Source organism: Euprymna scolopes, chromosome 35 (assembly GCF_053919585.1).
Source record: "Euprymna scolopes isolate OS-2025 chromosome 35, ASM5391958v1, whole genome shotgun sequence".
Taxonomy (NCBI): domain Eukaryota; kingdom Metazoa; phylum Mollusca; class Cephalopoda; order Sepiida; family Sepiolidae; genus Euprymna; species Euprymna scolopes.
The window spans coordinates 27,447,923-27,470,010 of record NC_136516.1 but is presented as its reverse complement, the minus strand read 5'-3'; the positions used below and the strand labels follow the sequence as shown (position 1 = coordinate 27,470,010).

The window sequence follows — 22,088 nt, the reverse complement described above, 5'->3', positions numbered from 1 at the left end:
TTTTTTTTTTTTTTTTTGATTGTTGGGGAAGAAAATTTTTCCAGTATTTGGTGTACTTCTGAAAGCAAAAAGAACAAAGTTATTAAGTTTTATGAAAAAAATTATGCATTTTGTTTTTTGTTTTTTTATTACCCTGTATATGAGATATGAAATTATTTTTTTACTAGAACTCGTTTCTTTGCTGACATGATATTTTTCTTTTGATCAATTTATCCCCCCTTGACGTTGCAAATTTAGCTTTTTAAAATAAAACAAATTGACCATTCATGTATGTGCAATTTACAAACAGCGTCAAAAGCAAGAACTTTTACCTGACCGCCCCCTTCAAACAAAACAACATTTTTACATGAAATAATTGATTTTTTTTTTCTAATTTTTTCATATTAAGTATCCAAGAGATTGCTTTTTCTAACAATACCAGGTTTGATGCAAATGACCGCAGTATTTAGCAGATATACAAACGCACACACAGACGGCTGAGATTTATATTATAGATGATTGCAATGAATTTTATAGTTACTTCTTGTCTAGAACCCCCCCCCATATTAGAAAAACAGAAAATAAATAAAAATCTGTTCGATGTACGTAACAACTACAAAACAAAAATATCATATTCCAAAAGTCACAGAAACTGATCAGTTAGTTTTAATTTTTAATTAGAAAATCAAATTTTATAAATAACAGATGAGCGGCTGTCTAGTCAGCCATTTTGAAAACAATCTTTTAAAAAAAAAACAAAAAAAACAAGGGAGATAACTCAATAATTAAAACTTGTTGGATTTATGTTGTAATACCTATAAATTTCCATTTATTGCTTAAAAATGATTTTCTTATCAATTCACATAATTTTTGGAATACGATATTTGTGTTTTATCATGGGTATATACATTATCCAGATTTGTATTTATTTTTATTTTTTTAATAGCAGGAGAATTATGGATAAAAACTCGATTGTTTCTCTTGAATTTTAAAGATTGAAAACAATTTCTTTTTTTTTTTTCCAGGTAAAAAAGCCAACTTTAAAATTTTTGACAAAACGAAAACAGGAAGATGACCGCAGTTTCTCTCAGCGCCATTTACACGTCTTTGCAAAAATGATTGAAAATTTCATCCCGTCTTGCATTGGGGTGATGCCAGTATTGAATGCTCGTGTTCCGATCATCAAATTCCAGCACGAATCCTGTGGGGTTGACTGCGACCTATCATTACAAAACGAGTAAGAACATATTTCTTTTTCACATTTCTAAATTTTTGAGATGAGGATTGGTTATTCGTATTATTTGGATTCTTTGGACTACTGTTTTCTTTGGACTACTATTCTCATTTTGAGTGTCATTTTCACAATCTTTCCGCCGACGTAACCTCAAATCTTTTTCAGGTGTATTTTGTCAAACTCGGGAATGTTTCTGTCGATACAAAACTTACATAAGAACACTCCCAGACAGATCAAGTACTTTCGTGTGAAATTTCAAAAAAGTTGGCCCAGCCATTTCCAAGTTCATAGGAAACAAACTAACAAACACACACACACACACGGACAAAGTTCCTTTTAGGTGCAAGAAGATTTTAAGCTCGGTAGAGGGAGCCTACCTTCTTTGCAGCAGACTTGGCAACATCTACATATTGGTTCCAATTCATGTTACATCTTATTTACTGTTTAATGCAATCATATTCTTTCTTTTTTTAGCGAACAAAGGTTAACTTCACTTCCAGTTGTCCCTCCTCATGTTAAGGATTTTTTTTTTTTTCTAAATATTATTATTATTTAGAAAAAATTTCTTAACATCCTTTACCTATTCTGTACTTTCATCTAACAATTTAATAAACAAAAGATACCGAAAAAAAATATCAATTCAAAACAAGGGAGCAACAGGAAGTGAAAAGGAAACCTCAATTGTAAAGATAATCAGAATAAACAAACTTCCTCTTTTATATGCAATCTCCACCCAATAAAACAAACAGAGCCCATATAAATATTCAATTTCATCAACATTTATAAAATTCCAAGAAACATTTTAGATTCGAGTATGACTATTCTTCAAAGTTTCAGGGCACTTCTATATTATAATAACAGTAAAAATTAAATTTCAAGTGAAACAACTGGTATCTACGTAATTATCAAGTCTCAATTAGTAACATATCCAAAAATGATGAAAAAACGATAAGGTAGAAAAATAGTTAATGAAAAAAGAAATGTGGGAAATGAAGCAAAATCATTATGTTAGGGTTACTAAAAAAAAAAAAAAGAACTCTCTTCCGTTTCCCTGCTTTCCAGCTGACTACAATTTGTCTTCAAGTCCAATGTAAACAAGTTCTTGATGAACCGTCCCCCTAAATTTCCACTACTTATGATTACTACACTATAATCCCATTGACAATGTATACCCATTAACCCTTATCCTCGAGTGGCACCCGGGCCTTGATAAGTGTTGACTCCTTTGTAAAAAAAAAAAAAAAGAAAAAAGAAAAAAAAAAAGATAAACTAACAGGGGAGATAATTAAATTCTGTTGCTTACGTCATGTGAGGAACGCAATTCAAAATGTCAGACAAATTTTATTTCTCATCTAAACTTTATCGAAAACTGTTTTTCGTTAGCAATTATTTTCCTGCCTTATCGTTTTCCGTGATTTTTTAATATATTACTATTTGCGACATGACAATTACATAAGTACCACTTGTTTTACTTGAAATTCAATATTTTTTCGTTACTTAAATATAGAAGCACTAACTTTCAGTTATTTTGATTGCTTTGCATAAAAGTAATTTCCTGTTGAAAACTTGGTTCGAATGGGCACAGTGGTGTTGAAGGCAAAATTGTACGAGTTGCGTGAAATTCGCATTCACTCAAATGCATTCTTAATTTGGAATTGCTCTGATTTTTAATTGCTGTCTTTATTTCACTAGTTGTTTCAGTATTGATGTATTATTTCACTGGTTGTTTCAGTATTGAGGTATTATTTCACTAGTTGTTTCAGTATTGAGGTATTATTTCACTAGTTGTTTCAGTATTGAGGTATTATTTCACTAGTTGTTTCAGTATTGAGGTATTATTTCACTAGTTGTTTCAGTATTGATGTATTATTTCACTAGTTGTTTCAGTATTGAGGTATTATTTCACTGGTTGTTTCAGTATTGAGGTATATTTCACTAGTTGTTTCAGTATTGAGGTATTATTTCACTAGTTGTTTCAGTATTGAGGTATTATTTCACTGGTTGTTTCAGTATTGAGGAATTATTTCACTAGTTGTTTCAGTATTGAGGTATTATTTCACTGGTTGTTTCAGTATTGAGGTATTATTTCACTAGTTGTTTCAGTATTGAGGTATTATTTCACTAGTTGTTTCAGTATTGAGGTATTATTTCACTAGTTGTTTCAGTATTGAGGTATTATTTCACTAGTTGTTTCAGTATTGAGGTATTATTTCACTGGTTGTTTCAGTATTGAGGTATATTTCACTAGTTGTTTCAGTATTGAGGTATTATTTCACTAGTTGTTACAGTATTGAGGTATTATTTCACTGGTTGTTTCAGTATTGAGGTATATTTCACTAGTTGTTTCAGTATTGAGGTATTATTTCACTAGTTGTTTCAGTATTGAGGTATTATTTCACTAGTTGTTTCAGTATTGAGGTATTATTTCACTAGTTGTTTCAGTATTGAGGTATATATCACTGGTTGTTTCAGTATTGAGGTATTATTTCACTGGTTGTTTCAGTATTGAGGTATTATTTCACTGGTTGTTTCAGTATTGAGGTATTATTTCACTAGTTGTTTCAGTATTGAGGTATTATTTCACTAGTTGTTTCAGTATTGAGGTATTATTTCACTAGTTGTTTCAGTATTGAGGTATTATTTCACTGGTTGTTTCAGTATTGAGGTATTATTTCACTAGTTGTTTCAGTATTGAGGTATTATTTCACTGGTTGTTTCAGTATTGAGGTATTATTTCACTGGTTGTTTCAGTATTGAGGTATTATTTCACTGGTTGTTTCAGTATTGAGGTATTATTTCACTGGTTGTTTCAGTATTGAGGTATTATTTCACTAGTTGTTTCAGTATTGAGGTATTATTTCACTAGTTGTTTCAGTATTGAGGTATTATTTCACTAGTTGTTTCAGTATTGAGGTATTATTTCACTGGTTGTTTCAGTATTGAGGTATTATTTCACTGGTTGTTTCAGTATTGAGGTATTATTTCACTAGTTTCAGTATTGAGGTATTATTTCACTGGTTGTTTCAGTATTGAGATATTATTTCACTAGTTGTTTCAGTATTGAGGTATTATTTCACTAGTTGTTTCAGTATTGAGGTATTATTTCACTGGTTGTTTCAGTATTGAGGTATTATTTCACTAGTTGTTTCTGTATTGAGGTATTATTTCACTAGTTGTTTCAGTATTGAGGTATCATTACACTGGTTGTTTCAGTATTGAGGTATTATTTCACTGGTTGTTTCAGTATTGAGGTATTATTTCACTAGTTGTTTCAGTATTGAGGTATTATTTCATTAGTTGTTTCAGTATTGAGGTATTATTTCACTAGTTGTTTCAGTATTGAGGTATTCCCACGGATAAAAGTTTGGATTAGTTTCACTAATGTCACAAAACAACATATTCTTAAGCATTTATTTATTTATTTATTTATTTATTCATTCATTCATTTATTTATTCATTTATTTATTCATTCATTTATTTATTTATTCATTTATTTATTTATTTATTCATTTATTTATTTATTCATTCATTTATTCATTCATTCATTTATTTATTTATTCATTTATTTATTCATTCATTCATTTATTTATTCATTTATTTATTCATTCATTTATTCATTCATTTATTTATTCATTCATTTATTTATTTATTCATTCATTTATTCATTTATTTACTTATTCATTTATTTATTTATTCATTCATTTATTTATTCATTCATTTATTTATTCATTTATTTATTCATTCATTCATTCATTTATTTATTCATTTATTTATTTATTCATTTATTTATTTATTCATTTATTTATTTATTCATTTATTTATTCATTCATTTATTTATTTATTTATTTATTCATTTATTTATTCATTCATTTATTCATTTATTTATTTATTCATTTATTTATTTATTTATTCATTCATTTATTTATTTATTCATTTATTTATTTATTTATTCATTCATTTATTTATTTATTCATTCATTTATTTATTCATTTATTCATTTATTTATTTATTTATTCATTTATTTATTCATTTATTTATTTATTCATTCATTTATTTATTCATTCATTTATTTATTCATTCATTTATTTATTCATTCATTTATTCATTCATTTATTTATTTATTCATTTATTTATTTATTCATTTATTTATTCATTTATTCATTTATTTATTTATTCATTTATTTATTCATTCATTTATTTATTTATTCATTTATTTATTCATTCATTTATTTATTCATTCATTTATTTATTTATTCATTTATTTATTTATTCATTTATTTATTCTTTCATTTATTTATTTATTCATTCATTTATTCATTTATTTATTCATTTATTTATTTATTCATTTATTTATTCATTCATTCATTTATTTATTCATTCATTTATTCATTCATTTATTCATTCATTTATTTATTCATTCATTTATTTATTCATTTATTTATTCATTCATTCATTTATTCATTCATTTATTTATTTATTCATTTATTTATTTATTCATTTATTTATTTATGTATTCATTCATTCATCTATTTATTTATTCATTCAATTATTTATTTATTCATTTATTTATTTATTTATTCATTTATTTATTTATTCATTCATTTATTTATGTATTTATTCATTTATTTATTTATTCATTTATTTATTCATTCATTTATTTATTCATTCATTTATTTATTCATTCATTTATTTATTCATTCATTTATGTATTCATTTATTTATTTATTCATTTATTTATTTATTCATTTATTTATTTATTCATTTATTTATTTATTCATTTATTTATTTATTCATTTATTTATTTATTTATTCATTCATTTATTCATTTATTTATTCATTCATTTATTCATTTATTTATTCATTCATTTATTCATTCATTTATTTATTCGTTTATTCATTCATTTATTTATTCGTTTATTCATTCATTTATTTATTCATTTATTTATTCATTTATTTGCGCACTGTCATCCTCATTTTCATATTTGTTGTTGTTTCACCACACTACTCCTCTGGCCTTCTTCAGGTGGTTAACCGCAACGGGATAGGAATGTTGAGTCTCCTAACTGTATCCTCAGTAATTACTGCCTTACATATAGTTGTTGTTGTCTTACCATGTATTGGCCAACTAATCTTTTGACTGGTTTTGTTGGATTGAAAACGCTATCTTCAGACAATGCTCACTTGAAACTGTAAAGATTCAACACATCTGTCCACTGTGCCATAGGTCCACTGTGCCATAGGTCCAGAAAAAAAAAAAATTAATCTATAAATATAAAAGTGAAAATGTATGTATGTGTGTTCGCTTTTTCTGTATGTCCGCGAAAGGTTTTTTTTCCGACGCCTTCTTGCCGGGGTCACTCCTTTTTAAAACTTTTTATATCGCGTCTAAATCATAATATGTACGAGTTAACAATGGGGGTTGCCCATCTATTTAATTTGCCCGACTTTCAGAAGTTAAATATTCAACATTTTTCGATCGTCACATGTTTCTTTCACTTTTCAGTATGATTCGAACCGGATGTAAACGTCGCAGTCAACTATCCTGCAGTAAACGAGTTGACCTCATTAAAAACTGCGGATGTTTGACATTCACTTTTTAATCGCTCTTACATTGCTAATGTCGACATAGCGCAGGTGTTCAGGCTCGGCTTATGGGCCTCAAGGCTCCGGGTTCCAGCCTACCTGTCACCTCACCCTATTTTTTTTTATATTTAAACAGGGTTAAGTTTCCTTTTTGTTCTTTACCCCCCCCCCCCCAAATGGCGGGTACCCCCGCTCGTTATATATAATACATTCTTACACGTTTTTTCCATGTCTGCATACATAATTTTTTGCTTTATTTAGATCTTGTAAGGATACAATTAAAGGCTTGATGTAAAAAGACAACGCAAAGATTCTCGACATTCAATTTTTATTTATTTTTTTATTTATAAAACTAGTAGGTGAAAATACAGAATAGTTAAAATGTTCTCTCCCTATGTTAAGAATAGATTTCTAAATATTATTTTAGCACAGTCCATATTCTGCATAGGTATAAATAGTTTAAAAGTTATCAACTTTCTCTGAATAGTTCACACGATGGAGACATAATGTCAAGATAAGAATTTGACTGGTCGTTACATTGTGAGGTGGTGGCAATATGTCTGTTTTCTGATGCGAATAAAAATTGTGGTCTAAAAATAAAATAAAAACGTTAATTTCATACAAAATGATGCTAAAAATAAAATAAAGCTACTGGACGAATACTTAACATAGTTAAATCTTTCTTAAATAAGTGAAGAATCCAGGTTGTCCTCGACGGTCGTACATCTAAACAATATGTGCTTTGTTTGGGGTGAAAATGGAATAAAAATAAAATTTATCTAATTTCATCCGAAATGATGCTTTTAACTACGTCGTCAAAGCGATTTCTTTGAATCTTGTAAGGATACGAATAAAATAAAATTTGTGTCATCAAAGTGATTTCTTGTGGTTCTGCCTCACCAACTCCCATACAGCACCAATGTTCTGTGCTAGTGTTAGAGAGAGCAAGGTGGGCCTGGAACCACCAGGACACAATGATGTCATAATCCCTGTGAAAAAGCTGACCGATATTATATGTTAATCATGGTGTCTGGATCAGCCAGGATCACTGGAAAAATGCGTCATAATGATGTCAATCGCCACAGAAACTCTGATCCATATAAAAGTTGATCAGATAGAGTTCAAAATAGACTTTGTAGCCTCGTAGGAGATGTCCTTTTCTCTTCCTTGCAACCTCTATCTCACAGAAGAGATGTTGCGAGTTTGTCTCTGATGTATCGTTATTTTCATGGAAAGTGTTCGACTGAGCTTCAATCTATGGTCCCCCCTCGCCAAACTTTCACAAGAAACACTCGTCTAGCTGTAAACACTATCAATAATTCCCCCCACTCTTTATCTGTGCCTAAACCTAAACGTAGATTCCATGAACAAAGCTTCTTTCTTAGAACTGCACGCCTGTGGAATTGTCTTCCGTTTTCCTGCTTTCCGGCTGACTACAATATGGTTGTCTTCAAGTCTAGCGTAAATAAGTTCTTGATGAGCCATTCCATATAAGTTATCAAATTTTCATTACTAATGATTACTATATTGTCCAATTTCTACTGTACACTCTTTAACCCTTATCCTTGAGTGACCTCTTGGCCTTGATAATGTGGTGATGCCTATGTAAAAAAAAAAAAAAAAAAAAGAACAAAACCAGCTGTAAACAAATAAAGGTTATGCAAAAAAGAAGGTTATGAGGTCATTTGACAATATAAAAGGACAAGCAACATAGTCAGAGGCACAGAGACAGACAGACAGACAGAGAAGAGAGGTGAGAGAATTCTGCAACCCACCTCCATCCTAATCTCACCGCGTTCTGATCTGTGATTGTCACTTGTATTTTAATGAATGGAAAATGAAAAAAGGCCATATTTCGTAATCGTAAAAAGTGTCATTTAGTATTCATTGAAAACAAAAATAACTTTTCGTTGATATGACCAAAAACTGATGATCACAAACTCATTTATATATGTAACACTAGCACTTACTCTCTAACTCGAATAAAGGCCTGATTTTTCAGTTTCGCAATTTCTCAACGAAGTTAAAAAAAATTTTTTTTTTTTTTTTGATGGTGCGTAGAAACATTCAAACTTTCTCCGAAATTTGACTTAATTTGTTAGTAAAATAACCCCCCCCTCCCCCCTATAAAAGTTTTTCCTTGATTGACTATAGCATCTTGGGGAAAGATATTTTTATCATGTGCTGTGCACAAGGTTGACTATTATATTCTAAAAAGTGGAAGAATATTTTCTAAATATTTTGTGCACTTCTTATTAAGAAAAGAAAACATCTATATTTTAAAAGTTTACAGTTTTTGCTTTTTTTGATACCACATAGGGACGTAGAATCTTTCTCCGAAAATTGGCTTGCATTACATTGTATAATTTGTTGGCAAAATAAGCTTCCATGAAAAACGTTTTTTATTTATTTTTATTTTTTTGATTGACCATATGTTGGGGGAGAAAATTTTTCCAGTATTTTGTGTACTTCTGAAAGAAAAAAGTTATTAAGATATGAAAAAAATTATACATTCTGTTTTTTTTTTTTTTTTTTTATTACCCTGTATATAAGATATGAAATTTTTTTTTTACTAGAACTGTCTGAATCGTTGTTTCTTTGCTGACATGATTTTTTTCTTTTGATCAATTTATCCCCCCTTGACGTTGCAAATTTAGCTTTTTAAAATAAAACAACAAATTGACCATTCATGTATGTGCAATTTACAAACAGCGTCAAAAGCAAGAACTTTTACCTGACCACCCCCTTCAAACAAAACAACATTTTTACATGAAATAATTGATTTTTTTTTCTAATTTTTTGATATTAAGTATCCAAGAGATTGCTTTTTCTAACAATACCAGGTTTGATGCAAATGACCACAGTATTTAGCAGATATACAAACGCACACACAGACGGCTGAGATTTATATTATAGATGATTGCAATGAATTTTATAGTTACTTCTTGTCTAGAACCCCCCCCCCATATTAGAAAAACAGAAAATAAATAAAAATCTGTTCGATGTACGTAACAACTACAAAACAAAAATATCATATTCCAAAAGTCACAGAAACTGATCAGTTAGTTTTAATTTTTAATTAGAAAATCAAATTTTATAAATAACAGATGAGCGGCTGTCTAGTCAGCCATTTTGAAAACAATCTTTTAAAAAAACAAAAAAAAAACAAGGGAGATAACTCAATAATTAAAACTTGTTGGATTTATGTTGTAATACCTATAAATTTCCATTTATTGCTTAAAAATGTATATAAGATATGAAATTTTTTTTTCCCTAGAACTGTCTGAATCGTTGTTTCTTTGCTGACATGATTTTTTTTATTATTTGATCGATTTATCCCCTCTTGATTCCAAATCTACTTCAAAATCAACTTTCATAAAACAAATGCTTTATTTTTCTTATGTTTCAGTTCCGCTTTAACCATGTCAAAATTAATCTATATTCTTGGAGAGACGGATCCACGTATTCGACCGTTGATCTTTACCATTCGTCATTGGGCCAAAGTAAATTTCTTAAGCCATAAACATCCGGGTCCGTGGTTGAGTAACTTCATGTATTCGTTTATGGTCATCTGCTTCTTACAGTTGAGATCGCAACCCATCCTTCCCCCGCTGAAAGATTTACTCACAGGTAGGTATAACAAAGCAAGACGTAGCAATAAAACTATATGAAAATGAATTAAGTGAATGCTTCTGTGATTTTGTAATGTTTAATAAAGTTTTATATATGCATATATATATATATATATATATATATATATATATATATATATATATACTAGCAAAAGTACCTGTCATTGACTGGGTTCAAAAACAGCCTACAGAAAATGGACTCTGATTTATGAAAGTATGATAGGTTATGAAAAGGAAGGGTTGTAAAGAGATAGCTTCGAATTCGCAGGTATCAAAACCAAAGCAAAATATGAAATTAAAAATAAAATATATAAACCCCATAATTAATTATACCATACCTGTTTACACTGAAACACTTATCACAATATTCTGTGGATCTATATAAAAAAAACTTGTTAAACTTTGACATATTTCCATTCTATGGAGGTGTGAACGAACACCCCATAATTTTATTATACCATATTTCTTCAAACTGAAACATAATTATCAAAGTATACTTACACAGATAGATATGAAAAGTCTTTATTAAAGTTTGTGCCTATTTCAATTCTATGGAGGCCAGGTGCGAACGCAGACCCCACAATTTTATTATACCATCCCTATTTAAGTTAAAACATACTTATCAAAGTATTCTTATGTACATCTATATCAAAAAAACTTGTAATCGTTTTTTTTAAATCTTTTATTTCCATACTTTGTGGACCAGGCGCGAATGCAGACCCCCACAATTTTAATGAACGACCGTTCTGCCAGATCAAACATACCCATTCCTGTGTCTCGATACATCTTCTATCATTATATGTATTCAATCTTTTAAAATAGTCAACCATTTAGGAGCCTATTCGTGACCAGACACACACACACACACATTCAGCTTTATATTATATATATATATATATATATATATATATATATATATTGACAATAAGAAATTATTTTGTTTTTCAATGCCTAGAAGCAAAGATTTTCATTTAAGATAAATTCTGCCACTGCCCAACTTTTTTTTTTACTTGGGAGTCACCACTTATCAAGACCCAAAGGCTACTCGAGGATTAGGTTATTGAATGTAAGGTGGCAGTGTAGTAATCATTAATGATGTAAACTGGGTAGAATTTGATTAATTATGGGAACGGCTCAACAAGAACTTGTTTACATTGGATTTGAAGGTTACCGTGTTGTATTCAACCAGGAAGCGGAACAGTATTCCAAAGGCTAGCAGTTCTGGAAAGAAGCTTTGTTCTTGGAATCTGCATTTAGATTTAGGCACAGATAGATCTGGGAAAATCATTTATAGTGGTTGTAGCTAGTCAAGTGTTTTTTTTTTTTGTGAAAGTTTGGCAAGGGGGACCATAGATTGGTGTTCAGTCGAGCACTTGCAATGAAAATAATGATAGAGCAGAAACAGGCTCGCAACGTCTTTTCTGTGGAAAAGAGGTTGCAGAGAAGAAAAAAAGGCATTACCTACTAGGTTTCGAAGCCAGTTTTGCACTCTATCAAAGCAGGATAGGTCACGCCAAGCAGCTCTTTCCAAGATGTGGCAACAGTACTCGATTTTAGGACTTACCTGGCTCTTATACATATAGACGACTGCATCAGCAGTGACAGACTGGAGTAGTAGAGTGATCTAACTATTCAGCAATCGTGCCAACGCATTTGATGTATGTGTTCCATTTCAACTGTTAGAGTGAAAAGAACCCTTGATATCAATTTCAAAAGAGAAATCAACTCCTACTTCCCTATCCATATTTCCAGATTTATGTTGCCTTTGATAAGAGATTTGATATTGTCTGGCTGCCCTTATGCTAAGTCATTTATGGTTTCTTTCTATATCTTGTTAGAGTGCTTGGTTTTCTTTTTGCTGTAAAATCTTAGTTTTTTGTAAATCTATATATCTATAAAAAATAAAAATTGAGAATGTGTGTGGACACTACTCAACCTATAAAGTCAACCAATTTTTGATCTACAGACTTGAAATTTAATATATCGGATATTCAGACATATGGAAAACTTTTTAATCGGTTTTCATCTGGAAAAAAGGGCTGCTAGGGGTTCAAAATTAAAAAAATTGGTACGTGGGAGGTCGTCGGATTTTTAATTTTGCTGTTTCATGAATGTGCATGCATGAATGGTTCACATTACAGATTAATTATATTAAGAATAAGCAGTTTGAAAGCACTAGTTAAAGATTGCGTCATGCTGGACTAATGGTTATCGTACTTGCTGTCTTTAGGTTTTGGTTTCGATCTCAGCTCAAGTATTTTTTTTTTTACAAGAAGTGAACTGTTTAGAAAAAACATAATATTAGCATGCACATGTCTCAGTTTCTGTATGAATTAAAATATAATATTTATGCATATTTAACGACCGGGCATCGCCAGGCAGCTTGCTAGTACTGTTATATTCCTTTGCTTCTTTCAACATACGCAAACTATCGAAGATGCTTTGCCTTTATTAGGACATCAAGTTTTAGGATAGGCAATTTCTTAAGTCCTGGTAAAGTTAATTTTTGCCAGAACAAATTTTTCAGGATAACTTCGGTTGCTCTCCCCCCCCCCCCTCCCCTTCTTACACAGCTATCATTATCCCCTCATCAGAAATATGATGACTCAGGATGTTACGACCAAAACTCATGGTTGATTATTGTTGAACATAGTTTACAAATTGCAGAGAATTATTGTAAATACGACTGAAAACATTTGGATAATTAGACATTCAGTTCTGTTATATGAAATGGCTTTTGGGTATGTGTACCAGTTTTCCTGCTTTCCGGCTGACTACAATATGGTTGTCTTCAAGTCTAATGTAAATAAGTTCTTGATGAGCCGTTCCATATAATTATCAAATTTAACAAAGTTTCATTACTAATGATTATTATATTGTCCAATTTCTACTTTAACCCTTATCCTTGAGTGGCCTCTTTGCCTTGATAATGTGTTGATGCCTATGAAAAAAAAAAAAAAAAGAAAAAGTCCAATGTGAACAAGTTCTAATTAAATCGTCCCCCTAAGTAATCCAAGTTACAAAATTCCCACTGTTTACTATACTAAAATCACAATGACTAATGTATACCTATTAACCCTTATCCTCGAGTGGCCTCTGGGCCTTGATTAGTGGTGACACCCATGTAAAAAAAAAAAAAAAAAAAAAAAGGTGCCGGAAAGTGCCTGTCGGACGAGGCCACCAGACGGCACTTCTGTTATGTGAAATGCTTTTTGGATAATTCGTGCGTCAGTTCTGAGTATTCTTAAAACTGAAGCAACAAAAAAAAAAAAAGAAGTTTTTATTTCATAAAATTTTTGTTTTTTTATTTGCAGAATCCAAATCGAATGTACAGAAAGAAATTTTGACGCACAAAGATGACACAAGCAGCAGCAGTGGTAAGTCGAAGGCTTTTTTATAAAATCTCATTTTGCATATAAATTATCTATAGTAAAAAAAAAACATAACTTCATATTTTGAATCATTCTAACTCTCCAGAAATAATATTATATATACTGTATAAGAATATGATATGTCCTTGAATAAAATAGTTGCCACATCCATAGAAGTGCCGCTTGAAGCACTTTTTCTAACCTTGACAGCATACAAAATGAATTTGCAATCTAAGAGATGATTTCTTCTGACCTCTTTCTTACGGTAAAGATGTTGCTGGTCCATCTCTAATTTTTCTTCTCTATGCTTAACATTAAACTAAAATTCCATGATCAGAGTTTCTTTTCATCTATGGAACATGTTACCATGGAATTGCTTCCCTATGATTTACAACTTGGTTGGTTTCAAATATAATGTCAGAAAATATTTTTTGTAAATTTCATTTTCAATCCTCTCCATAATATTGTCCATCATCCAATTGAAAATCTCGTTAACCTTTATCCTTAATGTACCATAGTTCCCTGGGTTGACCCAAAAACACATGGACACATAATCTAGTGGGTAGGTCTGTTTGCCCAATCCTGCTTCACAGGACCAATTAGTGTAACCAGGATGTCTCCAATCCTTAAATGCAGTGGCTAACCCTAAGTCCCCATGGCTATACTTTTATCTCCGTTTATTAATGGACCCTTCAAAATGTGACCAGACACTTACGTGTTACTGGAACTACTGCCCAACTGCTCAGGTGGCATAAAACACACATGACCCTAAGTCCATGTGGCAATACCTTTAGTACACTGGCTGGCTGTTCGTCATCAGCTTCTGTGGCTTGAGTTCTTCTCGTAGGTATTTTGGTGAATGGCTGGTTGTGATACCGGTGCTGCAAATAACTGGCTTTTCAATCAAAGCAATTCAATAACTTAGAAATCATTTTCTTATAAATGAGAATAATTATTCGTAAGATATTTCAGGATACAATTTGTGAAAAGTAAAGTTTATTCTTTGGATTCTTAACGGTTTCAAGATGCAGGATTTTTTTCCACTTTACTAAAGATTCGTTCAGACATTCTCAGTCAGAGGAGCAAGAGCTTTTCAACTTAACTTTTTCGGGGAGATATCTAGCTTTTTCGGGGAGATATCTAGCTTTTTCGAGGAGATATCTAGCTTTTTCGGGGAGATATCTAGCTTTTTCGGGGAGATATCTAGCTTTTGGGCAAGAGCTCTGTTAAAATGTTTTTGATTGTGTACTCTTCAACGGCAACAAAATCTTTTCTTTTTCAAACATAATTGTTTTTTATGGAACCCTAATTCCGACCATCATCTCTTTGAGATTAACATTTCCTCCTCTATCGTTTTGAGATTACTCTTTCCCTTCCATTGTCTTTTTTTTTGCTTTTCTTTCTTCTTCTGAATCTCTTTTCTTCCTTTCTTTCTCTTAAACCCATTTTTCTCTTTAATTCTTTTTTTCTTTCTCTCTCTCAAACACAATTATTTTTCAAAGAAATCTTGTTACCAACTATGCCACGGGCGGGGGTCATTCCATCCTTCAAATTAATTCTTATCATCTACAAGGTGGTCTGATACTAACATAAAACATGTGGTGTACTGCCGACATCTTCATGGTTTTCAGCTAGACTCCTTGTCGCCAACGTCAACTTTACTTTGCTGAGAAATTACATTTTGTCTACCATATCAGTCATAAAAACATATTCATTTTTATTTATTTATTGCGGACTATTATCCTCATCTTTCTTAGTTGTTGTTTCACGACGTTTCGACCAACTATTCCTCTGGCCTTCGTCAGGTGGTAACCGCGATGAGATAGGAACTCCAAATCTCCTAACTGCATTCTTAGCAATTACTGCCATCCATAGTTGTTGTTGTCTCACCATGTTTTGGCCAAGTAATCCTCTGTCCGGCTTTGGGTAGGATTGAAACCGCTATCTTCAGACAATTCTCACCTGAAACCATAGAGATTCAACGTCTCTATCCACTGCACCACGGGCCCCAAAGACCAAAAAAATCCAACCTTGATCACCCTTTGGTGAAGTGGATAGAGATGTTAAATCTTTACGGTTCCAGGTGAGAATTGTCTGAAGATAGCGGTTTCAATCCTACCCAAAAGCCGTCCAGAAGCTTACTTGGCCAAAACGTGGTAAGACAACAACAACTATGGAAGGCAGTAATTGCTGGGAATGCAGTTAAGAGATTCGAAGTTCCTTTCTCATCACGGTTACCACCTGACGAAGGCCAGAGGAATAGTTGGTCGAAACGTTGTGAAACAACAACTAAGAAAGATGAGGATAATAGTCCGCAATAAATAAAATTAATAAATAATACACATCTCAATAATGAATTCCAATTAAATAATATATATATTCATTCTTTTCTTAACAATTTAATCTATTTCCAAACTCATGTTAAACACCCCACCTAACCCCTAGCCCATAAGCAAGGTGAGTTGGTATTGCCCAGCGCATGCATCAGTCTTACTCATTTGTAGAATAAGATATGATTTTTTTCATCATTATTTTTTATAAACAAAACATTTTATTTTAAGATTTTCAACGCTTCTCCAGTTTTATCCCAAAATTAACAGCTGCTCATAAAAAAAGCGACAAAATTTTATTACGTAATTACTATGGCTGTGACAACAGCATATTCTTTTCACTCTTTTGACTCTCAAGTATACATCCGACACAGTAAGACACAATCAATAACTGAGAACCACATTAGTCTATATAAAAACATATAAGATATCAACGAATATATACTCAAGAGTCAAAACAATGAAAAGAATATGCTGTTGTCACAGCCCTAGTAATTACATATTAGATTTTAAAAAAGACAGTACCCCAAAAATTACACAAATTCATAAGTATTTTTGGTGCTTATTTAAATTGGTACTTATGGCAGCCATTAAAAATATTAAAAAAATGCAAAAAAGTCTGTATGATGTACATACTCGTTACAGAACAAAAATGTCATATTCCAAAAATGATGTAATTTGATTAAGTAGTTTTTTTTTTTATTCAAGGAAATCAAATTTTATAACTAAGCAAGTCAGTGTTTTCATCAGGCATGATGAAATCTGATGAAATAAATAAGGGGAGATTACTCAAATCAAAGTATCAAGGTAAAAAATCAGCCTTATGTTCAATACACTTTAGTAGTAAAATCGCTAAAAATCATTTGATTTTCTAAAAAACAAAAATATTACTAATTAGTAATTTTTGGGATATTTTTGTGGGGCAGATTGCTGAAACAATCTTTCACTTGGTGATACAAGCATCAAAATTGAAATTTGTCAGGTTTGCTTCTGCAGCCATCTTGATAACTGGCAGTCATATTGAATTTTCTGATGGCTAGCATTCTTTTCTTAAAATGTATGTTCTGAACGTCATTTGTGCCAATTTTGGTGCTTGTATCACTAAGTGAAAGATTCTTATGGAATATTGAGATAACCTGCCCCACTAATATGACATTTTTGTTCTGTAACAAGTTATGTACATCATACAAACTGTTCTATATTTTTTTTACTTTTAATTGCCACCATAAGTGCCAATCTGAATAAGCATCAATTTTTTTTTAACAAGAAAAAATATTTTAATGGCGAAATGTTTCTTCTGTCATTTTCTGCTTACATTAACGTCAACATCCAAGGGAGATAATTCCACACACAGTCATCAAAATAATACTGACTAGAAATACTGGATGAATTTCCATAAATTTTAGTATACAGCCCCCCCCCCTTTTTTTTTTACTTAATAGATAAGTACACAAAGTTTTTCTGTCATTATATTTTTTTCAGTATTGGGGTAAAACTGGATATTTTCTTACGTTTTTGAATTTTTGAGACGAGGATTGATTATTCGTATTTTGATTCTTCAAACTATTGTTCTCATTTTGAATTTTATTTTCATAGCAGTCAGTGTAACCAACCTTCTGCAGATGTATTTTGTCAAACTTTGGAATCTTTCTATCGAAATCTGTACGGAATTTTAGGCAACACTAAAAATAGAATTGCTTCGGACTTCAACCTAGTCATGGCTGACGGAACGAGAGTATGCTACCCCCATGGATTAAATAAAGGGTTCCATTTGAAATTCCGTGCAGATTTGCGAGTTCGATAAAAGATGCTTCGAATTCAACAAGATACACCAGAAGGTCGGAAATTACATCACCCAAAATGTTGTGAATATAAAATTTTCCGAAACTAATTTTTATAAATAAATCTTTTTTTTATTTTATTTTCAGGTGATTTACTTGAAGAATTTTTCCATTTTTATTCTGAATTTGATTTTATGTCAACGGCTCTTTCACCGCTTCATGGGACCCGCTTTCAAAAACCTGATTATTCTCCTTTGTACATTGAGAACCCGTTAGACTGTGATTTGAACATTTGCAAGAACGTTAATGACCGTGAATTGATTAAACTATGTGATGCGATAAAAGGTGCTGTGTGGAGGCTGAACACGTCTGGCTCTTCGCTGTTGAGCATCTTCCAGAATGAAGATTCAAAACGCATCTTGAAAAAACGTTTCAATGTAAAAGAATTATTTCACAAAAACAAATAATGGAAGAATATTTTAGTTCAAATAAAAATATAAAATATATGTTTGTCTTGTCTCGTCGAGTGAAAATCAATACATGCACAAAAAATATAGATTTTTTCGATGAGGTACAAGAATAAAAGTCTCTGTCAGGTCGCAACAACTGATAAATAAATTCGCAATTTACAATTGACTCAAACAAGTTATAGTCAGCTAATGTACTTCCTAACTTCTCATGTAGTGTCTGCTACTGGAACACTTTTATTGTTCTTCAGTATTTCCATTTTGAAGTGATTGATTGAAATAAAATATAAAAAATGACATTATTCAAAAATATACAATGAAAATTAAAAAAATTATAAAAAAATAAAAATAACACAATTAGTTTTTAGTTGCACTTTTAATAACAAAATTTTTAAAAATTAGTTTTTATTTTATTTGAAATTTTATAAGAAATATGTTTATGAAATTATAAAAATAAGCTTTTTATTGGAATTTATAAAATATATTTTTATGAAAGTATATAAAAATAAATTTATCGATATCAAAATCACAAATGAAATTTATCGAAATCAAAATAACAAATGAAGTTTATCGAAATCAAAATAACAAATGAAGTTTATCGAAATCAAAATAACAAATGAAGTTTATCGAAATCAAAATAACAAATGAAGTTTATCGAAATCAAAATAACAAATGAAGTTTATCGAAATCAAAATAACAAATGAAGTTTATCGAAATCAAAATAACAAATGAAGTTTATCGAAATCAAAATAACAAATGAAATTTATCGAAAAAAAATCTCTTAATAAACCATCCGTGGTGTGTATGATTACTATTTCCTGTTAATCTCTGTGTTATGTGACCAGTAGTTTGTTTATCGGTTAAATCTTTTTTTTTTTTTTTTACATAGGCATCACCACTTATCAAGGCCCAGAGGCCACTCAAGGATAAGGGTTAAAGAGTGTACAGTAGTCAATTGGACAATATAGTAATTGTTAGCCGACATCACATCAATCCGCATATTAATGTAACAATTATTATATTGTAAAGGTGAATTTAACTTAAGTGGAACGGATCATCAAGAACTTATTTACGTTGGACTTGAAGACAACCATATTGTAGTCAATTAGAAAGCAGGAAAACGGAAGACAGTTCCACAGGCGTGCAGTTCTATTTGTCCATGTTAGTACAGTGAGGGAAGCAGAAAACAGGGAAGGAATTCCAAAGTTTAGCAGTCAGAGGGAAGAAACTATTAGTAAGAAGGGTTTTGGGCATCTAGGGACCTCAACAGTGAAGGGGTGGGATTTTGCTGCTTGTTGAGTTAGACTGGAGTATGTATGCAGGGAGGGCACAAGTGCTGCAAGTTCACCAGAGTACAGTTCCATTAAAGTATTTGTAAAAAAAAAAAGTACTTGAATGCAGCATTGCGGTGATGGGACAGGGATTAGAGCTTGATTGATAGTGCGTAACCTATTAGATTTGAGACTTTCTTTTGGAGCTTGTGTAAAAAGGGAAAGACTAGTGTTAGATGCACGCGTTCAGATGTGGCAACAATACTCCATGCATATGGTTTTCTAAAGATTTAGGATATTCTCAGGTGTGAGTGATTTTCTAACATAGTAAAAGGAAACCACATTCTTCGCAGCAACCTTGGCAATGTCTTCAATGTATTTGTTCCAATTCATGTTACCTGTGAATGCTGTTTTCACAATATTTTGGCATATGTAACTTCTGACTTCCTTCCCATCGTAACCTATTGTTAACTCTTTCTTGTTATTCAGGCCGAGTTTACAGCAACTATGTCCATAGTGCCACGTTACATGTAAACCTGAGCTTTTACTATCTTGATCGTTGTGAGGAGTAACATGGTTTGATGGATTTGCCTTCCAAAAAAAAGAAAACAAGTTGAAAAAAAAATTTTTGCCTTCCAAAAATAAAAAAAAGTTGAAAAAAAAATTTCTGCCTTCCAAAAATAAAAAAAAGTTGAAAAAAAATTTTTGCCTTCCAAAAATAAAAAAAAGTTGAAAAAAAATTTCTGCCTTCCAAAAATAAAAAAAAGTTGAAAAAAAAATTTCTGCCTTCCAAAAATAAAAAAAAGTTGAAAAAAAAATTTCTGCCTTCCAAAAATAAAAAAAAAGTTGAAAAAAAAATTTCTGCCTTCCAAAAATAAAAAAAAAAGTTGAAAAAAAATTTTTGCCTTCCAAAAATAAAAAACAAAGTTGAAAAAAAATTTCTGCCTTCCAAAAATAAAAAACAAAGTTGAAAAAAAAATTTCTGCCTTCCAAAAATAAAAAACAAAGTTGAAAAAAAATTCCTCAAAATTTTTTTTTTTTTTAAATTTTCATGAATGACAAAAGTTTGAGTTCTTCGATCATCCTTCATCACGATTGTTGTGAACCAATAATGGAAAAAAAAAAACACAACTCGGTTTTTAGTGTAAATAAAAATACAACAAATAAAAAAAAAAGTGGTTACATGTCAATCCGACTGCTAAATGTGTGTCATATTGAGAGACATTGTCTCTTGGTCTTTATAATAAGTGGAAGACTTCATTGTTATCTGTAGGGTGGGCACCACAACCCCCCCCCCCCCAATCTTAACTCTGCAAGGGTCTAAGTATCATTTACTTCAGGATTTATCATGATAAGGTCATTGAATTATGTAGATCAGGGGTGCCCATTATGTTGATCACGATTGACTGAACGAGTGTAGAGACATTGTGGGTAGATTGCATGATATTGAAAGAAAAAGTTAATGCTGGCAAACTTCCACAACTTCGCAGCAGAACTGGAGACACAAGATCAGTCGTATTCGCAGCTTAACAGTGCATGCTAAATAAAACAAATTGACCGTTGTCCATTAGAGTCCGACAAACGCTTTAAAGATATTGCTTCACTCGAGCTAATCGCTATATTCGTGTGCTGCCCTTTCGGAAATTGCAATACTGTTTCACCTGAACTTTTCTGGAGTGAGAGATGAGATTCTGATGCTCTAAGCTGACATTTAGCTGCTGGGGAGCTCATGGAAAATTCTAGAACTCACAGAGGACCCCAACATCAGTAAATGTGCTACCTTGTTGACTGCATTATTTGGTTTCACTTATTTACGTGAGTCAGCCATTTCCCACATGAAGATCATTAAGTTCAAATACCACTCCACCATGACTGATGAGCAAGTCTGTAAGTCCGTTTGATGCTGGTTATTAGCAGCTACTGTCCGGACTATGCATCCCTGGCTGATTCCATCTAATGCAAGTCATCAGAGTAACGTAATGACAAAAAAATGTACAGAGCTGAACTGATCTACCACAGAAACTTAAGAAATGCTTCAGACTGCTTTTGGACCATCTTGCATGAATCGAGCATCAGTTTTTGAGTGGCAGAAGAGATTCAAGGAAGGCAGGAAGTCTGTGAGGGGTAGGAGGAGTAAGAAAGTCAGAACACCAGAGTTGATTGGCCAAATAAAGAATTTCGTGGATAAGAACTGTCGTGTGTCTATAGAGACAATAAGTGCACAGTTTGATGTCGGTGTGGAAACTGTACACAATTATTCATGAGGAACTGAAAATGTGGAAAATTTGCGCGGATGCACCAGTTCACAACTCCGTCTTTGTCACAGACTATTTGATCAATTAAAACATTAAGACAGTTCCTCACCCTCCCTATTGTCCAGACTTTGCTCCTTGTGACTTTTGGTTATTTACTAAGTTCAAAGCAAACCTTAGAGGCTATC

The 22,088-nt window shown here is 31.4% G+C and overlaps 1 protein-coding gene across 1 annotated transcript in view; it reads left to right on the top strand.

The window, feature by feature from the left end:
* LOC145259759 (poly(A) RNA polymerase, mitochondrial-like) overlaps positions 1-18,416 on the top strand; it is a 46,108-nt gene extending 27,692 nt beyond the window's left edge. The window contains exons 5-8 of the mRNA XM_080117493.1: positions 1,005-1,216; positions 10,206-10,426; positions 13,743-13,805; positions 18,058-18,416. Of these exons, the coding sequence (XP_079973619.1) occupies positions 1,005-1,216; positions 10,206-10,426; positions 13,743-13,805; positions 18,058-18,377 (816 nt within the window). The 3' untranslated portion in view covers positions 18,378-18,416. The remainder of the gene's footprint in view (positions 1-1,004; positions 1,217-10,205; positions 10,427-13,742; positions 13,806-18,057) is intronic.
* Positions 18,417-22,088: the final 3,672 nt, after the last annotated feature.